Source organism: Anomaloglossus baeobatrachus, chromosome 12, assembly GCF_048569485.1.
Source record: "Anomaloglossus baeobatrachus isolate aAnoBae1 chromosome 12, aAnoBae1.hap1, whole genome shotgun sequence".
In the NCBI taxonomy this organism is placed as follows: Eukaryota; Metazoa; Chordata; class Amphibia; order Anura; family Aromobatidae; genus Anomaloglossus; species Anomaloglossus baeobatrachus.
This window is the reverse complement of record NC_134364.1, coordinates 39,032,388-39,051,685: the sequence shown is the minus strand read 5'-3', so window position 1 is coordinate 39,051,685 and position 19,298 is coordinate 39,032,388. Positions and strand designations below refer to the sequence as shown.

The following is a 19,298-nucleotide window of genomic DNA, read 5'->3' as shown; positions in this document are numbered from 1 at the left end:
GCTTATCTATGGCATCTATGGTTAGTTCCAATGAATGGGACTTGAGTGACTAAATCCTTTAAGAAAAATCTGTCGTGGGGGGTGGGGGTGGGGGGATAGGACACCACCAGACACATAAAAGGCTTTATGTTATCACAGGGCGTTATCCAAGAGAAGCATTTCGAGCAACATTTCCTAAAACCGGAGACCTAAAGTGGAATTTATCCAAGACCTGATAGAAATTACATAACCCAAAATACATTCTATTAATTTGGAATATTCAGCTGCACAGAGGCAATCTCTCCATGTGCATAAATCTACAGAAATCATGCAAGGACAAACTAAGGAGATGATTTAGTCGGTGGCACTGAAGTGCAAAGTCTATGGCTAACCTTGCAGTTAATTACAAGTAAATGCCTCTCTGTTCCTTGTACGTTTTTCAACCAAAATTAATTAAAAAAAAGCCTTGAATGCAATTAGAATATTAAAAGGAAATTTAGAACAAGAAACACAATAGATAACTTCTCCACCTCTCAGTGATTGAAATTCTTTTGGAGAAAACTATGGCTGCCTTAATTAATGCGTTCTACGCTGGAAGAAACTCATTTAACACATGGTTGAGCACAAAAATGCAAGTTAAAAAATAAAGGAGAAAATTACGCTTTGCTCACCTTTTTGATAGAAATATTTTCGAAAATAGTAGGCACCAAGGTCTACGTGTTCAACAATATATCTTTTAGCTCTGTCGATATGTAAAACCAGATTCTCCTTGGGGACCTCGAGGACGGCCAATCCTGCATTTGCACAGTGGGAACTCATTGTCGACTCAAAGGAAGAATTTTCACAGCCAGAAAAAGAGCCGGAGTTCGATTTGGACAAACTGACTTTCTTTTCTCCTTCACCTCCCATTTCGTTACGGAAATATGGACAGCTCATTACTAAATCATTGCTTTTGTCATCCCCTTGGTCAACGTCTTTTGAGTTTAGGTCTTCGGTGCTACCGGTAGGAGAATTGAAGCTGGAGGAGTGCGACAATGGTACTGTGGCCAGAGAAGCGGCCGCGGCAGCTGAAGCTCCCGTGGTGGTGTTTCGCCGTTTGATAACATTATGCCGGTTGATAACAACTTCATTCAAATCAAACAAGACGCTCTGGACATCATAATGAGCAACACACTTTGGGCAAGTCCACGCCTTAATGCTGTCATCAGAACGATTGTCTTCAATATCTAGAGTTTTTCCAAGCTCTCCTTCCACTTTCGCATTTCGAAGCTTACGGAAAATGGAAGAATCTCCAGTCTCCGATTTGGAGCGTCTCTTTAGTGGCTTGTCCCTGTCTTTGAAAGCCCTATGCCCATCTCTTTGACCATCTATAACATCCAAGGAGAATCCAGAACCTCTGCTGCCACTGCTCAGTAATAGTTCACTCAACTTTGACGGTCCATGTCCGCGATGATCAGCCTTCTCATTTCTATATCCCTTTATTATATCGAAGAAGCTGTCACTTGATGTCCCCTGTTTGTCTATCGAGGAGGTGCTACCATATTCTCTATGGAGCGATGGACCAGTTTTAAAAGTTGGTGACATACACTCTTCAAAATTATCCATATCAAACTCACTAATTGTAATATCACTGTTACTCCGTTGCCTTATTCTGCGGTGAACTTTTCTAGGGGAACTTCCGCTGGAGTAACCTTCAGGAGACAGAAATCTTGAATCTAAACTTTCTGCCTGTCGTGTTTTATTCTTTAGGGTATTCTGAATACTTTTTAGCATAACAGAGTCACTAGAATTCATACTGGACGTACTAACTTGGCTACTAGGACTACTCTTAACGGACATCGTTTCTAAACTGGCCGTCTCCATATCCTGACTAGTTCTACTTAGTTCCTTTACATTCTCTTTTCTCGGAGGCCAATCTGCAATACGCGCTCTCACACCCATTTTAGGTACACCAGGCGTAGAGGAAATGTGGTGGGAGCTCTCGCTGCGAGGTGGTCCTACTGGAGACATAGCTGAAGAACCTAAACTACCATTCTGTGACCTAAAACGTCTCATATAAAAATCATCAGAACGAGCCTTTGGCGGTCCATCTGGTACAGATGATTGAGTCCCACTTGCAACGGACCTTTCAGTCTGGGACCTTTTCAAACTGGTCATGATCTGAAGAAGCACTCGACTTTAGAAAATTCCAGAGGAAAACGTGTCCATCTTTAGTCTCCGAAAGGATTTGGTTCTCCTGGAGAGAATACTCCAGAGAACACACTGGTTTCATGAGATCTGCCAAGTTATAAATAGATATTAATGATAAAAATAAAAAAAAAATGCGAAAGCGTAATGACTTGTCACTAATTCATGGAGAATCTGAGACGGCAAGACATTTTCTGTTTGTTTCTCTTGATATCCAATTCAAGATTGTCTGTGCAACATCATGAAATCAATCCCAAGCTTTTCCAGAAATATACCTGAAACACAAAAGAAAAATTTAACCGTAACTATAAAAAACGTTCATGGTTATTAACAAAAAACCAAATAAAAATACCTAAGTAATTGCCTATACTGTATATTTATTTTATGGGCAATCATGAAGATCTATGGATGCATCCTTATATACAAGATGTAAAAAAAGACTCATCACGTGATAATCTAACCCCGAACTGCATATCCCAGATAAAATAAGAACGTAAAAGAAAGAAAAAAAAAATACAAACAAAACAACTAATGGCACGTGAAAGAGTTATGCAATAATACAAACACACACCATACAACGTGCATTCAAATGCAACTCCGAACATTACACGATGGAGGCTACATTGCTCCTGGGTCTGTCGAGACGGTATCAAAAGTGATGTCTAAGAATGCAAAAGCTCTGTAGCTAAGCGTCCCTTGAACGCATCCTAAAATGTTATTGTGTAGACGTCTTTGCTTTTTATGCCAGGTAGTTCGTAAGTGCTATAAATGTTCTCCGCCACGGGCAAAGACGCTTTGCAACATAGCAGTTCCTAATCATACCACTCAGCAGGAATTAAGACCAATGGGCTTTGAAAAAAAAGCTTTCCATGACATTCAGTAAGAAATCCTTGTCACTCCGAAGCCTTTCAGAACGGAGATACAATAGATTTCTCAGCAACAGCTCCTCTGTATTTGGGGTTTACGGTTGACTAGTTAAGAAAACCAAAACCCAAGAGACCGAACCCAAGACAATGGAAGCATATAAGATGGTTGGCACAAACAAAGGATGTAGTCTATCCTTTGTCTATTAAAAAACTGGTCCTGCCCTAATAACGTCCAGTGGAAAAAACATCTCTAATTGCTCAATCGCGGTGAAACCAAATCATGATAATTACTGGTAAACTACAATATGGAGGCGCTAATTATTTGTGAATGATGGGGGAGGGCACGTTGGGAAGGTCGGCAATAAAGCTGGTCTGATGTCCTCTCAATTAGGGAACATAAATAATAGGGGCTCAAGACAAATTGCCTATTCATCATCCTACGCGATTCCTACACTCTAAGGAAGTAAACCAAATTGGGCGCCAGGTCCTGAAGAAACACCACTGACAATGGTCTGAAAGTGCTTTACTCTTCCAAAATTCTTTATCAAAAGGGGTATTCCAGTTGTACAAGTTATCAACTACTGTATTTTTCGGACTATAAGAGGCACCGGACCATAAGACGCACCCTGGTTTTAGAGGAGGAAAATAGGAAAATAAAATTTTAAGCAAAAAATGTGGTCATGACACACTGTTATGGGGCGAGGATCTGCTGCTGACACTGTTATGGGGGTAATGTCTAAAATTCTCTGCTAAGGTACACCCCCATCCTGGTAATGATCGTCCTGCCTTGTATATGTACCCCATCCTGGTATATGCCCTTATCCTGCTATATACTGGCATCCTGCTATATATTCCCATCCTGCTATATACCGCCATCCATCCTGCTATATAACCCCATCATGATAAATAACCCCATCATGGTATATGGCATGTATTCTGTATCACACACACAAAAAAAAACAAAAAACATTTATACTCACCTTTCCTCGCTCCATGCAGCATTGCTTCTCCCCCTGTCTGTGGTGGCGGCAGCAGCGCCGCTGGAGTGTGGAGCCATCACCGGTCACTTCCCTGCAGCATCGCGATGTCCTCCTGTCTGTGCCGGTCAGCAGAGACGGTGTGGAGACTAGCTGTGCGCACAGGGATGATGTCATCGCTGTGCTCACCGCTTGCTACACAGATCAGCTGACCAGCACAGACAGGAGGACATCGCGATGCTGCAGGGGAACGGTGAGTATGCCGTACTGATTCACTGCACCCCGCGCTGATGATGATGCACGGGGAGGCAGTGAATACAGCCGCACATGATCACTCCAGACTGTAGTTGCCAGGGGTGATCACGGCCGGCTGTTTACTATGCGTGCACCCCGCGCCCATCATCCCACCCACCTGTCAGCACCGGCTTCAGCAGTGAGAGATGATGGGCGGGATGATGGGCGTGCATATGTAATGAGCGGGCCCAAGTGGTCACGGCAGGCGCTGCCACATCCTGCTCGTGCCACCGATGACCCGCTCCACCGCATCACCCTCATTCCCGGCCGCAGCCCTATATTCAGACCATTAGACGCACCCCCCACTTTCTCCCAACATTTTTGGGGAAAAAAGTGCGTCTTATGGTCCGAAAAATACGGTATCCATTGGAGAGGTAATAACCCCACCAATTGCCAGAAAGAAGGGCTTTTTTCCTTATCTTCAGTGTCATATCATCAACTCCCCAGTGTTACGGCCAATGAGGTAACCAATGAGTATCCTGTTCTGGTGATCAGTGGAGTCCCAGGGATGACTAATCTAAACAGTTATTACATATCCAGTCGAACGGTGATAAGTTTGGGTCGGAAAAGCCATTCTAGGAATCATGTATAAGATTAAGAAACATGGCAACTTTTTTTGAGAGTGTTCCCTTCTTATCTGCAGGATTTCACTAGCAATGCAGCAGTACCATAGAAAACCCATGGACTACAGTGGTAGAAAGCAGTTGTGTTGGGTTTTTTTTATTACCTACAACTAAGATATTTCATATCATATAGATAAATGCAAACATTTTTCAAAATGTAGTTCTATATTAACTAGATTTGTTTCTTTTACCCAGGACCTCATACATTTCTCAACTGAAGCAGTCAAAAAAACCCTAAAAAAAACAAAAAAAACCAAAACTGACATAACCAGAAATCATATACTTTACATTATAGGCAAATTACTTAAGGTGTTTTGTTTTGTTTTTTGTTTTTTTTTTTCATTTTTCAACAACATTGGTTGTCTCCCATTTTTTTCCATCAAGTTTTAATTCTACTTGGTGAGCCATTATATGTGCAATGAGAAGTCACTAGAGAATTAGGAGTTTTAACTCTTGTGGAGAAAGCCCCAAGGCAAGGAAGACAAGGGCAACCATGATTTGATCAATGTCTAATTTGATGTCAAACGCATCTAGCTAAATTAGTTGAGACTCAACCTGATTTATTACTTCCACTGGGAGAGGGGTCTACAAGAAAGAATTGATCTGTTCCCTTTTTAATGGATTATTGAATAGGTCTATTAAGATTACACAATACCCAAGGTATCAGTCTATTTGGGCGGCAGAACTGATGGTTCTGTAATGTGGGATCATCTGTTCACCGGCACAGGCTTTTTGTAACTGGAAGGATCTTGTCCTATGTAAAACATTTTAGGAAACTAAAATAATCTCCCAAATGGTTTTGTCGCGGTAAAAATGTAAAATCAGGAATAGACTGATTAGTTTTCTATGCTTTGAGTAAGTCAGGACTAATATTAGCAATATAAATAATGTAAAATAGGTAGTTATAAAGGGAACAATGATCTGTTGGTGGCTCCTGAGGACTGGAGTTAGAGAGAGAACACTTTGTTGGATACATGCCATTAGTTCTTGTTCTGGTATAACTCCTTTAAGGAGGGTCTGTCACTTGTCATAATCATGTAATTTTTGAACCTGGTGTAAATGACACTGTTCTCCTGAATCCGGTGTTGTGTTTCTTTTGTTCCTGTGACACTCCGTTCCTGAGATATGTCCCTCTTTAACCCGTATGTAAATCTAGTATTTTGTAATCAAGTGGGTGTGGTTCTAAACGCTCCTCTATGGGAGTCTACTTGATGGCCACACCCAGTTAGATTATAAAACTAGATTTACAGACAGGGAGAAAGAGGCCATATCTCCTGAATAGAGAGGCACAGGAACAAAAGGAAAGAAACGTCGGATTCAGGAGAACAGCAGCATTTAGAGCAGGGGAAAAAAAAAAAAAAAAGACATTTATGGCAAGTGATCGGTCCTCTATAAGAAGCAATAGGTTCTTAAATTAAAAGAATGGATGACCAATGCTTTTGGTCCATTTAGGCAAGCAGACTGGCAGTACTTAACGACCTCTGATCAATTGCTTGCTTGCTGCTAAGAGGTAAGTTACTAGCCTGTTTACACCTAAAAAACAAAAAAAAAAACACTCTTCAGATGCATACTGAACAATCTGTAACAAATCTGCAACAGATTATTCAGTGTGCATAGGCTGCAATTGTACTCTGGAGCTCAGACCCTGTTTACACAAGACGTTCCACTGCGAAGAATGATATTTTTCTCCGTAAGGAGAACAGCCTTCCCCCGTGATCCCAACAAAGCTTCTCAAAAGCCAGATCAGTTACTCACACTTTGCACTGAGGAGGGGCAATCACCCCGAAACACCGTGTCTGCAAATTGGGATTCTGATCTGGCATATATTCTAGGTCATATGAAAAGGCTTGTTAGAAGGCCACTTGTGACTTTTAGGATTGCCACTTCCAATAGGTGGCACTAGAGTTTGTCTCCTCTCCTGGAGAGACAATTTGAATAAATTCCCAGAGGGGTATTGTAGCTATAAGTCTCCTCACCACTTACAGCCAGACTGGTTTGTCAGGTCTCCGTAAGGAGAATAGTCTTCCCCGTGATCCCCACAAAGCTTCTCATAAGCCAGATCAGTTACTCACACTTTGCACTGACGAGGGGCAATCACCCCGAAACACCGTGTCTGCAAACTGGGATTCTGATCTGGCATATATCCTAGGGCATATGAAAAGGCTTGTTAGAAGGCCACTTGTGACTTTTAGGATTGCTTCTTCCAATAGGTGGCGCTAGAGATTGTCTCCTTTCCTGGAGAGACAATTTGATATTTTTTGAATTCCATAAAATTCCATGAGATACTTTCACCCGACGAACAAGCACGTTCGTCAGGTTATCGATATCCTGTTTAAGACTTCAAGATCATGAAACGAGCATTACTAGAACGCTTCTTCACCACAATCGTGCAGCGCAACTAGAACTTTACTTCTAAAACCAACAACATGGAAATATCAAAATCTCAAGGAGTTTGAACAGCTTCTCACAAAGTATAAAAACTATTTGCGCCGTGATCTGCTTTTCTGCTTAGATCATCAATTAAGCAGATTTACTACAAAGTGGTGGGCTTTGGGACATTAACTTATCTAAATCTACAGGTCTGTCTGCAGAGTAATAAAAATTCCACACGATTAAAGGATATTTGTGTAGCATGAAAGTTAATTACCATCAATTATGCAGCACGCTAGCATGAAACAGTTTTTAATCCTCTGACCAGCACGCTGGAACTATCTGTCCTGAAAAGAACTTTAAATAACGATTGGAGAGTTAATAACGCCAATTAAAATCTGCTCATTGATTGACCAATGTCATTAGCTCATTCACCAGAACAATGTCTAACCCGACCTTACGGGATTACTAAATAGCTAAGCTGGCCACACATTAGATAGCTGGCGTCTTAAGGCTTCATTGGCCCTCTCTTCAACTAACCCCATGCACGCGCGGCTTCACTGAGCATCCATGTGTCCTGTATTAGGAGATATATGGAGAGGGGAGTGAGTTGCTGGTGGACACCTCAAGTGATGACTTATTTCCTGGAAGAACAAAGAGTTGGGCATCTTTGGGGTACTTTGCACGCTGCGACATCGCTACTGCGATATTGTCGGGGTCAAATCGAAAAAGTGACGCACATCCGGCGCCGGTAACGACGTCACAACGTGTAAAGCCTAGATGCGCCGATAAACGATCGCAAAAGCGTTGAAAATCGGTGATCTGTGTAGCATCGGTCATTTTCATAATGTCGCACCAATAGGAGATACGATCTTGTTCCTCGTTCCTGCAGCAGCACACATCGCTGTGTGTGAAGCCGCAGGAGCGAGGAACATCTCCTTACCTGCGTCCACCGGCTATGCGGAAGGACGGAGGTGGGCGGGATGTTTACGTCCCGCTCATCTCCGCCCCTCCGCTTCTATCGGCCGCCTGCCGTGTGACGCCGCACGACCAGCCCCCTTAGGAAGGAGGTGGGTCACCGGCGAGAGCGACGTCGCAGGGCAGGTATGAGCGTGTGAAGCTGCTGTAGCGATAATGTTCTCTACGGCAGCAAGCACAAGATATCGCATGTGCGACGGGGGCGGGTACTATCGCGGTCGGCATCGCTAGCCGATGCTAGCGATGTCGCAATGTGCAAAGTACCCCTTAATTCAACATGTGCAATCCTTCTCGTCGCACACATCATATGTACAGGAAGAGTACGGGGGCTTTAAAGGGAATCGATGAGCAGGTTTTTGCTACCTCTTGTGAGAGCAATATGATGTAGGCAAAGAGATCCTGAATCCCAATGATGTATCACTTAGATTACTGGCTGCAGCCGTTATGACACAATCAAAATGTTTAGATTTAGCTATATAGCAGATCTGAGAGCGTGGTCCCCGGCCACACCAGGCTCTCTATGGAGATTGTACATTGACAGTGAAGTGTCAATCACAGGAGGAGGCGTGACATTGTAGTCTCAGCAATGAGAGGTCCTGCTGGTTAGACAAACATAGCAAAAACAACAAATTGGTACCTTGACAAGACAGCCATCCCTGAATTCTGTTTTAAAGGGAACCTGTCACCAGAATTTTCGCTATTAAACTAAAAGACTCCCCTTCTGCAGCTCCCAGGCTGCATTCTAGAAAGGTTCATCTTGCTACTGGCCCCCCTTTCAGACCTAAATAACTTTATAAAATATTACCTTTTGCTATGGTAATGAGGTTTGTTGGCCCCGGGGGCGGGCTGTATTTTGTCTGTTATCCTCCCTCCTGCCGCTGTTCGCCGTCCCCCAGTGTTCATTTACATAGATGAGGCCGCCGCCCTCATCTTCCGCAGTGCTCCTGAGTTCTCGCGCATGTGCAGTGGCACTATTGCGGGACTAAGCACTGTTCAAATCGCGAGCACCGGTGATGTTATTGCGCAGGCGCGACATTATGGGCTGGTACTTGGATGATGCTGGTGATGACATTCACAGCGGCCTCATCTATGTAAATGAACACTGGGGGACGTCGAACAGCGGCAGGAGGGAGGATAACTGACAAAATACAGCCCGCCCCCGGGGCCAGCAAACCTCATTACCATAGCAATAGGTAATATTTTATTAAGTTATTTAGGTCTGAAAGGGGGGCCAGTAGCAAGATGAACCTTTCTAGAATGCAGCCCAGGAGCTGCAGAAGGGGATTCTTTTAGTTTAATAGCGAAAATTCTGGTGACAGGTTCCCTTTAACCCTTGCAGCACGCTGGCTTCAGATTACATAGAAAAAACCTGCTGACTGACTGCCTTAAATGTGTATAGGGGCCATTAATCCAAGTTGGTCAACAAATCAGCACAGTCAATCTATAAATATTAAACTCATTTAGCATTGTTATTGGCCAATATGTTAAAAAAATAAAAATCCATCTTACAGTAACCTTTATCTAGTATCTATACAACAAGAAAAAAAATAAAAAAAGAGGAAGGGGGGGGGGAAATATTGTTGTTAATGAAATAAGGACAAACATCTGTTGTATGGGCTGGACACAATAAAATGGAAACAAAAAAGTCATGTATATAAAAAGTAAATGAAAAGAACGGAATAAAGATACTTCCGTCAGTAAACGCTGATGTTTTCTTTAGATATGTCAGATTGTGTAAATCCTAAATAAATGAAACAGGACATGATTTCCTTAAAAAAAAGAAACATCGAATCACTTGCTTTGGATAAAATCTTGCAAATTGCAATAATCCAGATATGTGATGCCGTTTGTCTGTGGAGCAGACGCACAGTGAACGTCCTGCCCATGTGGTTTTATTTCGCACAAGTAATCAAAGCTAGATGAGCAACAGATGACCGGGAGATGGGAAGAGATTCGATAACAGAGCGTATATTAAAACGTCCAACTTTCAGATCCGCACTTGACAGAAGCTCATAACTGACCCGTCACGACGACATCACGACTGTCAACAGGAAATCTACTCTACGTGAGCGGACTACCCGGGGACGCAAAACTCTAGGGCCGCGATTCATCAAAGAGTCTTACCAGAAATCTGGAACAAAATCGTTTGAAAACACTAAAGTAAAAATATTGAGCAACTAGTATTAAGACTTTTAGGTCAGTCATGCCCCCTTTTTCAAAAGTAGATGGAGCTTTTTGCCAGGTGGAGGGGGCATGGCTGGAAAAATTTATACAACAGAAACTTGCCCCACTCCATGACTGGAGAACACTTGTGGTGGCATGTGGCACACTGATTTTGTACGTGAAGAGTGTGACTCTGAAAAAGGTTGTCCGGGACTTTAACATTGATGATCCATCCTCGGGATAGGTGATCAATGCCTGATCGGTGGGAGTGCGACAACCGGCACCCTCGCCGATCAGCTGTTCCTGGTTCTGCTGCCGGCGGATGAAACTACTCAGTTGCGAAGCTGCACAGGAAAGCCCCGTCAACTGTATATTGTCCGCAGCTGGGTAACTGCATAGCCGCAACCTATTCAAATCAATAGGGGGTGGATGTGAAGTAACCGGCTACAACCACTATTCCATTGACGCTATGCAGCTATGTAAGCAAGTAGTTCTGGCTGGCAGCGGCAGAACCGGACACAGCCTATTGGGTGTCACACGCTCACCAATCAAACACTGATGACCAATCGTAAAAACAGTTCATCAGTGTTCGAGTCCTGGACAACCCCTTTAATAATACTGGCACATTATACTCGAGGGCACACTGACGTAACAGACTAGTCTTGATGAATTAAAGACGACTAGTCATCAGGTCAGAAGTGGACAGAATTTATTACCATATTTAATTCCCGCTGGTCCTCTGACAATGGCTTTTTTCCACCATACAATGTCAGATATATGGGCCCTATTAGTTGGAACTGGCTACTATGATCTTTACCAAGAGAGAGACATTCCCATGAGTAACCTATGAGCCAATCCTCTTGGTAAAAACTGACTGCCCCATTCATTCCAGTAGGAGCACTACACTTGGCAATCTCTGGCATTTCCACTAAGAATGAATGGAGGGGCAGTGACCATAAAAGACCTCAGCTCTATTCACTCGGTTATCAGGATCGGGGGGGGGGGGGGTATAGCAGATGGACTCCTAGTGATCAGAAAATAATCCTGTACCTTGAGGATAGCAGACATCAAACATGAGAGTGCCATCCTCTTATTAGTGGCTATTAAATAAATGGCTTTCATAATTTTATTTTATTTTTAGGACACCACTTAATTTATTGGCGGAGTGAAGGAGATGGCAAAGTACACGTCTCCGGACTCTGCAGCAAGCCCATAGGCAAAGAATGGAGGGGAGGCATGTAGGCACGGTTGGCACGTGTGCATGCGGTGGCTTATGTGCACAGGTGGCGTTTAAGAATGGTGCTAGATTCGACCAGTATTCAAGCTTCTTGGAAGACTGACCAGTGGTCCTAGATCTTACTAAAGGATGGTGGATGTATTCTGACATGACGAGATCAGGTCCTCCATCCTTAGTCTCATTGACCCTGGAGAATCAGTGACCTAATGAAGGAGGAGGATCTGATCTGGGCACCTCCACAGGAATGTAACAGCGAGCTGCATGAATCAGGTGCCAAAAGGAGAAGGCTCTTGTAAAGTGAGGCACAAAAAACTAGTTCAAGGGCAAGAAGGAGTTGGACGTCCATAGGTTTAGCGATAATCCGTTGGACAATATCCCAGAAAGACACAAGAACACGACAAGAGCAGAAGGTATGAAACCTGGTGCCCTCCTCCTCCAAACATCTCCAGCACGTGGAGGGACGGATGATTGTACACTGTGGAAGCCTGAAGACACATGCAACCATGTGGATAAAAGGATTTCCATTTTTTTTAACTTTTATTTTTCAACATTTCTTGTATAGCTTAAAGAATTTTATACGTTGATAGATCAGACTTATGACAGAGCAACATCAAATATATTTTAGATTTTGCTTTTTACTTTTTTTTAACTGGGGAAAAAAAGTGGAAATTAAAATTTGTATTTCTTATAATATTTTTCTCTACTTTTCATTTTTTTAGTGCCTCTAGAGGACTTAAAATTGTGAACATTTGAACTATATACAAGTGATCAAACAATAGGAGACAATAATTAAAACTATACAATCATGGTCTCCTATAAAGATCAGTCAGGCCTGGTTTTTCAAAAAAGTACCATAATGGCAGACACAAGGGCCTTCGCCAGGCTCCAGGCTGCCACAGCATCCCATATGCATCTGGCAATTATGTAGCGGGGGGTTATTTAGAGGGCTGAGGAGCATGATAGGCACCCGAAACAGATGCTGGGCAGGCAGGACTGTATGGCTCAAAAGTTAATAAGTGATTGACAGACTTTTAAAGTGTTCAGAGAAGTGTTTGGAGCCTGTCCCAGTCGCTGCTGTTAGAGGCAGATGCTGGCTGTCTAAGACAGCCAGCATCTGCCTCAGTCTACGATCCCACTGCATACACCATGCAGTAATAGTACATTATGAGGCAGGAAGGGGTTAAAGGCGCTCTATCTAAATAGAAAAATGATGTAGCATATGACATCATAAATACATTACTCCCGCAATTCATCAAAGTAAGAGAATATATCCGGAAGCACAAGGCCTAACATCCAGTCAATACAATGCCACATTTCATTTTTTTCCTGGAGATGTTGATGATTACAAATCCATCTATAAAAGACACTTTGTGACATTTAAAAAGCTCTTTCCCCGGGCACACGTTTCCTCGGTGCCACGCGTAACCTTTAAAGTCTTTTCCAGACAGGTGTTTTACACTGATATTTTACAGAAAATGGAAAAGTGCTTAAAAGATTTGTCATTTGCGATTTCCATCTTGACCCAATTACCCCACATTCTTTGTAGAAATCTAAGCCCTACTGATGGCCACGACCGGCCAGCAAGGTGAAGGTATTAACCATTTCTGTGGACGAGAGAGAGAGGTTAAAACACCACTCCAGCCTTTTGGTTTTTTTCAGTGCCAGAGTGGCGCTTTAAAAGTAAACCCCCTGAATTATACTCACCTTCCCGGCAGCTTCACCTATCTATTACTGTTACTCCAGTCCTGCTTGACTATCTTGTGACTAACTTCTGACTGGCCAGAAGTCAGAGGTTAAGTCACAAGCTCCCAATGCAAGTCTATGAGAGCCAGAACGGGGTTGTCATAGACTTGTATTAAGTTGTGACCTCTGACGCTCCATGAAACACTGGAGCTGCGGCATGTCACAAATCGCCAGAGACCAACCGGAGTGGTTAAGAATGCAGTTGAAGCTGCTGGAAGGTGAGGGGACTTAAGATTTAAAGCGCCACTCCAGCGGTGTAATAAAAAAAAAAAAAAGCCACTGGAGTGGTGCTTTAAAGTTGATAGAATCTAGATTCCAGCGTTTATGAAGCTGAAGAACTTGAAAACGAGTCCATTCATCGTAATGTTTCTCTACAGAAGACCACATCTAATTCTCAAACTAAAACCCTAGGACTCAGATGACCGGCATTGGAGAAGAGGAGTCCCAGTGCCAATTGGGCAGGAGCTTCCTTAATGGTCCATCATGGGCTTTAGCCTGGTGTCTGGTTGGTTTGACATTTTCCTTCTTCTTTATTTTGAGGATTGATGTAGAAGTTAGATGATAAGAAACTTTACACATGAAGTTAATGTGTCTAAAGGGTGCTTTACACACTGCGACATCGCTAACTATATATCGCCGGGGTCAGTGTTAGTGACGCACATCCGGCGTCGTTAGCTACATCGCAGCGTGTGACTAAAAGGAGCGACGATCAACGATCGCAAAAGCGTCAAAAATCGTTGATCGTTGACACGTCACTCCTTTTCATAATATCGGTGGTGGTGCATGCCGCTGGTTGTTCTTCGTTCCTGCGGCATCACACATCGCTATGTGTGACACCGCAGGAACGACGAACATCTCCTTACCTGCGTCCACAGTCAATGCGGAAGGAAGGAGGTGGGCAGCATGTTACAGCCGCTCAGCTCCTCCCCTCCTCTGCTATTGGTCGGCCGTTTAGTGACGCCAAACGCCTCTCCCCTTTGAAGGAGGGATTGTTCGGTGTCTCCAGCGATGACGCTTAACAGGTATGTGCTTGTGACGCTGCCGTAGCGATGTTGTTCGCTTCGGTGGCGATCACCACATGTTGCAAGAATGAAGGAGGCGGGTGCTATCGCTCGCGGCATCGCTAGCAATCGCAGTGTGTAAAGCACCCTTAAATGTATCATATGCCTCCTTTTGAACTGGCTTTCCCATCCAATCTAGCATACATGACCCATAAAAATCTGAAGGGCTATATGGTACCTAGAAATGCAGATTTATTAAGGAATATGAAGTTTTACAAGTCTTATTCCTGTAGGTGAATCCATTACAAATTTGGAAACCCTCCGAAACTTTGTACATCTCTTCCTTTTAAAAAGCATGGTGTAGGGGAAGGGGGCAACATTCTACGATTCTTGGCTAGCAAATATTTCTGACTTGGAAAGTTTTGATCCAAAGGGAACTTGTCACATCCCATGTCCAGCAGGACGTAAAACATAGTGTTTGCCCACTTAGCCAGTATGGACACCTTGACTATGTATGACCAAGGCATCATCTACTGTAAACATTTTTGTTGCCATCTCGACTGTACAAGTTTTGTCTTGAGGAACCCATGATTGGAGTTTAAGGAGTTTCAGGAAACCTTAGTTTGGGCGGGGAACCCCTGGTGTCGATACAAGGAGCACCACTAGGAAAGGATCTGCGGCTTTAAGTCGTTGGCTACTGAATAGTTTGTTGGGATTTATCCCTCTGGCAATATGTCAATCTGAATTATTAATGGGACTCACTATAAATGAATTCTCGTGGCCTTTACGCAGACGATTTAGCTATTACTCAGAATAACCCATAAAAAGCTTGTGACGTACTCGGCACAGATTATCTTTGCCATATGCTTCCTTTTCTTTCTTAGGTTTTTTTTCTAGCATACTTGAAAGTAAAATAAGAGCAATTCACGCAATAAAACAGAAGCTGGAAAAAAATAAATAAGAAAAAAAAGTAACTTCTGAAGAGTAATTATGTTCAGGATTAGATCTGCGATCTCCACCTACACAGAGTGAAATTGGAGCCAATGTTTAATGGAACCCTAGAATAGTATAATCATTTTCTAATATAACGTTTTTTTCACACTATTTCCATTAATTTCTTAATGTTTCAGTTAAGTGAAGATTATTCTCTGCCCTAAGAACATTTATCCATACCCACTCATCATGACTTTTGAGGAGCACCATGGAGCCATCATTCTGCCATCTGAACTCCCAGTCCATCAATTAGGATGAAAAGCCCTTAAATTTCGCCCATCATGTGCCACTTATATTACCAGGTCATCTTATATGGGTCCGAGGGACGTGGACATCGGGGGGGTAACTAATGCTGTGCCCAAACCCTCATATATACATCATACCGTATTTTTCGGACTATAAAGCGCACATAAAAGCCTATGATTTTCTCAGAAATCGATACTCACCTAAACCGGTCACTCCAGTGCTGGTTGATCAGACGGGCCGCGCTGTTCTCCGGGACCGGCGCCTTCTCTTTCGGCCATCTTGCTCCTCTGTCTTCTGAAGCGTGTGTGCATGATGAGTCCACGTCATACACACTCGCCGGAACGGAGGTCCAGCGCAGGCGCACTATAATACCGTACTTCGATCTGCCCTGAGAAGGGTAGATCAAAGTGCGCCTGCGTAGGACCTCCGTGCCGGCGAATGTGTATGACGTGGACGCGTCATGCACACAGGCTTCAGAAGACAGAGGAGCAAGATGGCCGAAATACTAGGTGCCGGTCTCGGAGAACAGCGCTGCCCCTCTGGCCAACCAGCACCAGAGCGACCGGTTTAGGTGAGTAAAGTGATTTTTATGTTCTACAGCGCGGCCTGCGCTCTTATATACAGCATGTTAGAATGCTGTACATAAGAGCAGCGTCGGACTGGCTACCGGAGGAATTTCCAGTAATGCCAGGCCTGGATTCAGGTACCTGCATTGCACTCCGGAGCTCTCACCTGAGCTCCGGAGTGCAGCCTAGACTGTACCGCGAGCGCCGAGTGATTGAGTCTCCGGCGATTGCGGTTCAGTTCATGACAGCTGCAGGTATCCCGGGCTGATCTCCGGTGCTCTCACCTGAACTCCGGATTGCACCTCGGCCTTTTCGCAGCTATCATGAACTTAATGCGCTGTGGCTTATAATCCGGTGCGCCTTATATATGAACCTAGGCGCCTTAGCAGGCTCTCATTGCTAATGCGCCTTATAATCCGATGCGCCTTATAGTCCGAAAAATACGGTAAATTGCCCAAATATTGAAAAACACATGGCTTAAAGGGGACATGTCATAAGGTTAAAAGTGACTAATATTTGGTGTTTGTTTATTCCCACTGCTCCCCTGAGTACTACGTTCTTTGTATAAAAAAAAAATCCACCTTATGGGTTCAAAGACATGGGTTTTTTTTACTTAGTGCTAATTTGTATGGTCTTTAGTGCTCACAAGCATAAAGCCATGCCCCATTTGAGCCACACACCCTTAGTAAAGACAATAAAAAAAAAAAGACCACCACAAAATAAAAAGGTCCATATCTATGGAACCATAGGGCAGATTTTTAAAAAATTAAAAGCAATACACTCAGGGGTACAGGGGGGATAAAAAAAAGAACAAAAACTGGCCACTCCTGAGCTGGTGGCAGGTCCTCTTTCATGAGATCAATTTTCGACCCTGAGTAATAGTATTTTATTTCATATTAATTACAAGCAAGAAAAGAAAGAAAAAAAATCACCTTTCTAAAATGAAAAGAAATGACCCTCATTATAGGGAATATATAATGGCCATTATTAATAAGCTGGATATACGGCAAGGACAGATTTGGAGGTCTGTAGTATTATAGATTAATGCTCTATGAGGACAGATCTTACTTTCATGATATGCTCGGGGAATATAATTGCTCACATACGGCTTTCATCATGTCCTCTATCGGTTTTTGAAAAAGTGTCATTTGATCCTTTCAGAGCAGTAACAGAGACGTCCACTTTGCTCCAGTGCATATAATGAAATAACCGGCTTCCGGAAAGGACAGATTCGCACGGAGTAATTATAATGTAAGCTAAGCAGGTTGTGTTTTATATGACACACAAGATACTTGCAGAAACGGGCAATTCATCACCCGTCTGAGCGATATGGACATCATGGGATAAATACAGTGGAGGGAAAGTTTAGGTCTTGAATTGTGATCATGTATATGAATACAAGCTATTTCTAATACTATCAACTCTTGTTAGGCTATGTTCACATTTCCGTTTTGCATCAGTCACATGCGCTGCTTGACGCTTGTGACTGATGCGTTGTACAATGGGTGACAAGAATTGGAGTTCATTGTCACGAGAAAGCGGATTCCGTTGTAAAACGATTGATCGTTCACAATAGCCGGACGCCGGCTTTTGAGAGCGATCAGATGATATCCCGGCGGCCGGCTATTGTGAACGATCAGCTGATCGCTCTCAAAAGCTGGCGGCTGGGAGATCAGCTGATCGCTCTCAAAAGCTGGCGGCTGGGAGATCAGCTGATCGCTCTCAAAAGCTGGCGGCTGGGAGATCAGCTGATCGCTCTCAAAAGCTGGCGGCTGGGAGATCAGCTGATCGCTCTCAAAAGCTGGCGGCTGGGAGATCAGCTGATCGCTCTCAAAAGCTGGCGGCTGGGAGATCAGCTGATCGCTCTCAAAAGCCGGCGGCCGGGAGAACAGCTGATCGCTCACAGATGCTGGCCGCCGGGTGATCAGCTGATCGTTAGGACGCCGAGAGAGAGCATGCGCAGCAAAATCATAAGGATTCCGCTGATCAAAAAACGTTACATGCTGGGTTCCTGCCGCCCGACGGTCAGTTGCGGATGCAACGCAAGGGCATCAGTCACAATCCGCCGCTCATACAAGTCTATGGGAAAAAACGGAATCTGCCAAACGGATTGCGTTGTTTAGCAGAGCGGCGGATTGTGACTGATCATAAACAACGGAAATAAGAACCTAGCCTTAGTGGGACATATTTGTGGGATCTCCTGGAACAGTTAGCAATGTTTCTTGTGCACGACAGCCCTTACCGGGTCCAATCAAACATGAATGTGCCTCTGGGCGCGAGCCCCTCTCGCCGTGCCTCTGGGCGCGAGCCCCTCTAGCCGTGCCTCTGGGCGCGAGCCCCTCTAGCCGTGCCTCTGGGCGCGAGCCCCTCTAGCCGTGCCTCTGGGCGCGAGCCCCTCTCGCCGTGCCTCTGGGCGCGAGCCCCTCTTGCCGTGCCTCTGGGCGCGAGCCCCTCTCGCCGTGCCTCTGGGCGCGAGCCCCTCTCGCCGTGCCTCTGGGTGCGAGCCCCTTTCACCGTGCCTCTGGGCGCGAGCCCCTCTCGCCGTGCCTCTGGGCGCGAGCCCCTGTCTCTGTGTATCTTTTTCAGTTTGAGGAAGGGGGGGGGGAATTACAGTTTTTTTTAATAAAGCTCTTTAGAGCAAAGTCTGAGACAGATGAGGCCATTTTCTTTTGAGGAGACCAGGATGGAAGAACGTCTGAAGGAGACGGGCGCCCGGTACATTTGCTCTACATCTAATGAATTCTCAAACATTGAGTTTCCATAAGTCACTACAAGAGCATATTAAGTCCAAAGCAATTGTAGAACAGCTTGTAGACTAAGAATACAAATATGCATATAACCTGCGTATTTTATTGGTGTTGTAAATGGTAAAAGTACACTATCTTTAAAATAGAATATCTCGCCAAATTGAAAATGCAAACTATTTCAATTGTGCAATGTGACGTCTTGGACCTGAAGAGCCCTGTGCTCGGTGGTGGTTTAGTGTAAACAGACCTTCAGACCTGATAATCATAAACTTATGTCAGAATAGCTGCACAAGCCTTATTTAATTCAATTCCTTTAAACCTAGCCTGC

The 19,298-nt window shown here is 44.0% G+C and overlaps 1 protein-coding gene across 5 annotated transcripts in view; it reads right to left on the bottom strand.

Moving 5' to 3' along the window:
• Window positions 1-19,298, bottom strand: part of SIPA1L1 (signal induced proliferation associated 1 like 1) — a 280,267-nt gene that overhangs the window by 155,932 nt on the left and 105,037 nt on the right. For all 5 annotated transcript variants that reach the window (XM_075330226.1, XM_075330227.1, XM_075330229.1 and 2 more), the window contains exon 3: window positions 651-2,441. In XM_075330226.1, the coding sequence (XP_075186341.1) occupies window positions 651-2,136 (1,486 nt within the window). In that variant the 5' untranslated portion in view covers window positions 2,137-2,441. The remainder of the gene's footprint in view (window positions 1-650; window positions 2,442-19,298) is intronic.